We start from the raw sequence: 1,249 nt of genomic DNA, 5'->3' as shown, positions 1-1,249 counted from the left end.
GGTGCAATGATACCAATATCAGAGGGATTAGATCCAGCCTAAACAGAAAAAGACATAATTTAAAATGAAAAATCCTGATTTTTAAATTATTTAAGTTTTTCTGAACTTTTTTAATTAAATGTTTATATTATGTAACCAACTGATGTTTACAACAGATGTTCCTATCTCAAGGATGAAATACAATTATTGAATTTGCTCTAAATTTATGTCCATATTTCCCATGATGAAATAATTCGAGATTGTTCCCTTGATTTTTAGAGGTTCATGGCAGCACAAGGGTTTGTATGCCACTACAACAGTGCTGCCACATGCAAAAAAGTACAACGAAATACGTTTCACTTTCTGCTATCCTTTACATAGAAAAGTTTCCAATCCCCAATCATAGTGAGCACAGTACAGTATTGACACAATTATGACATCACAAAATTATCCTAAATGAAAACTCCAAATGCCATTATAAAAAATTACATGTTTTAGATGAATTTACTCAAAATAAAAACAATCAGCCTTTAGTCCCCCCATCTTAATAAACAAGGGTTAATGCCTGGTAAGTTTCTTACAGTCTAATATGCTACTACTCTGCACCTTAATATTTATTAGCCTTGAAAATTTTAAATTACCTTAATAAAACTTGAGGTCAGGAAAACTATGAGTTTGGCTTCTGTTATATTGCTCACACCTCCTTTTTCAACTTGTTCTGGTGCTGGAACCTAAGTAGAAAAATATGTAGCCTGTTTATAACACAGTAAGGAAGAGTGCTGTAAGTGCACTGCTGGCCACAGAGACTGTACTACCAGATTTGGAGACAGATGAAAATATCTTCTTCTTAAAAGTTGAAGGTGAAAGAATCAATAAAAATGAATGATATTGTCACTTTCAGAAAGCCACACAGAGCCAGCCCATCTTAAACATGCTACGCTTGAGGCTCAAAATACCCAGGAAAGCTGACCACACGCCGAGCTTCACGCGCTTTACTTTGTTATCCCCCATTTTATAGGAATCAAATGCAGAAAAGATAAGTAGCCTAGCCAAGGCCTCACAACAAACTGTGGCACTACGATTCAAACTTAGATCTAGCTCTGAGGTCTGTGCTCTTTCCATTTTCTTGCCCCCTTTTTTTCACAAATAACGGGGCAAATAAAACTGCTACCATCCCTGCTAAAACTGTCTAAGGATTACTTTATTCCAATATCATCCCTAAGAAACCTTGATAATTTTTTTTTTTTTTGAGATGGAGTCTTGCTCTGTC

At 35.3% G+C, this 1,249-nt stretch overlaps 1 protein-coding gene across 1 annotated transcript in view; it reads right to left on the bottom strand.

The window, feature by feature from the left end:
- Positions 1-1,249, bottom strand: part of DNA2 (DNA replication helicase/nuclease 2) — an 88,610-nt gene that overhangs the window by 15,517 nt on the left and 71,844 nt on the right. Inside the window, 2 exon segments of the mRNA XM_012658529.1 lie at positions 6-38; positions 621-710. Coding sequence (XP_012513983.1) covers positions 6-38; positions 621-710 — 123 coding nt within the window.

This window comes from Propithecus coquereli, unplaced genomic scaffold, assembly GCF_000956105.1.
Source record: "Propithecus coquereli isolate 6110/MARCELLA unplaced genomic scaffold, Pcoq_1.0 Scaffold117, whole genome shotgun sequence".
NCBI classification, from domain to species: Eukaryota; Metazoa; Chordata; class Mammalia; order Primates; family Indriidae; genus Propithecus; species Propithecus coquereli.
The sequence above is the reverse complement of the archived record's forward strand: the minus strand, read 5'-3'. Positions and strand labels throughout refer to the sequence as shown.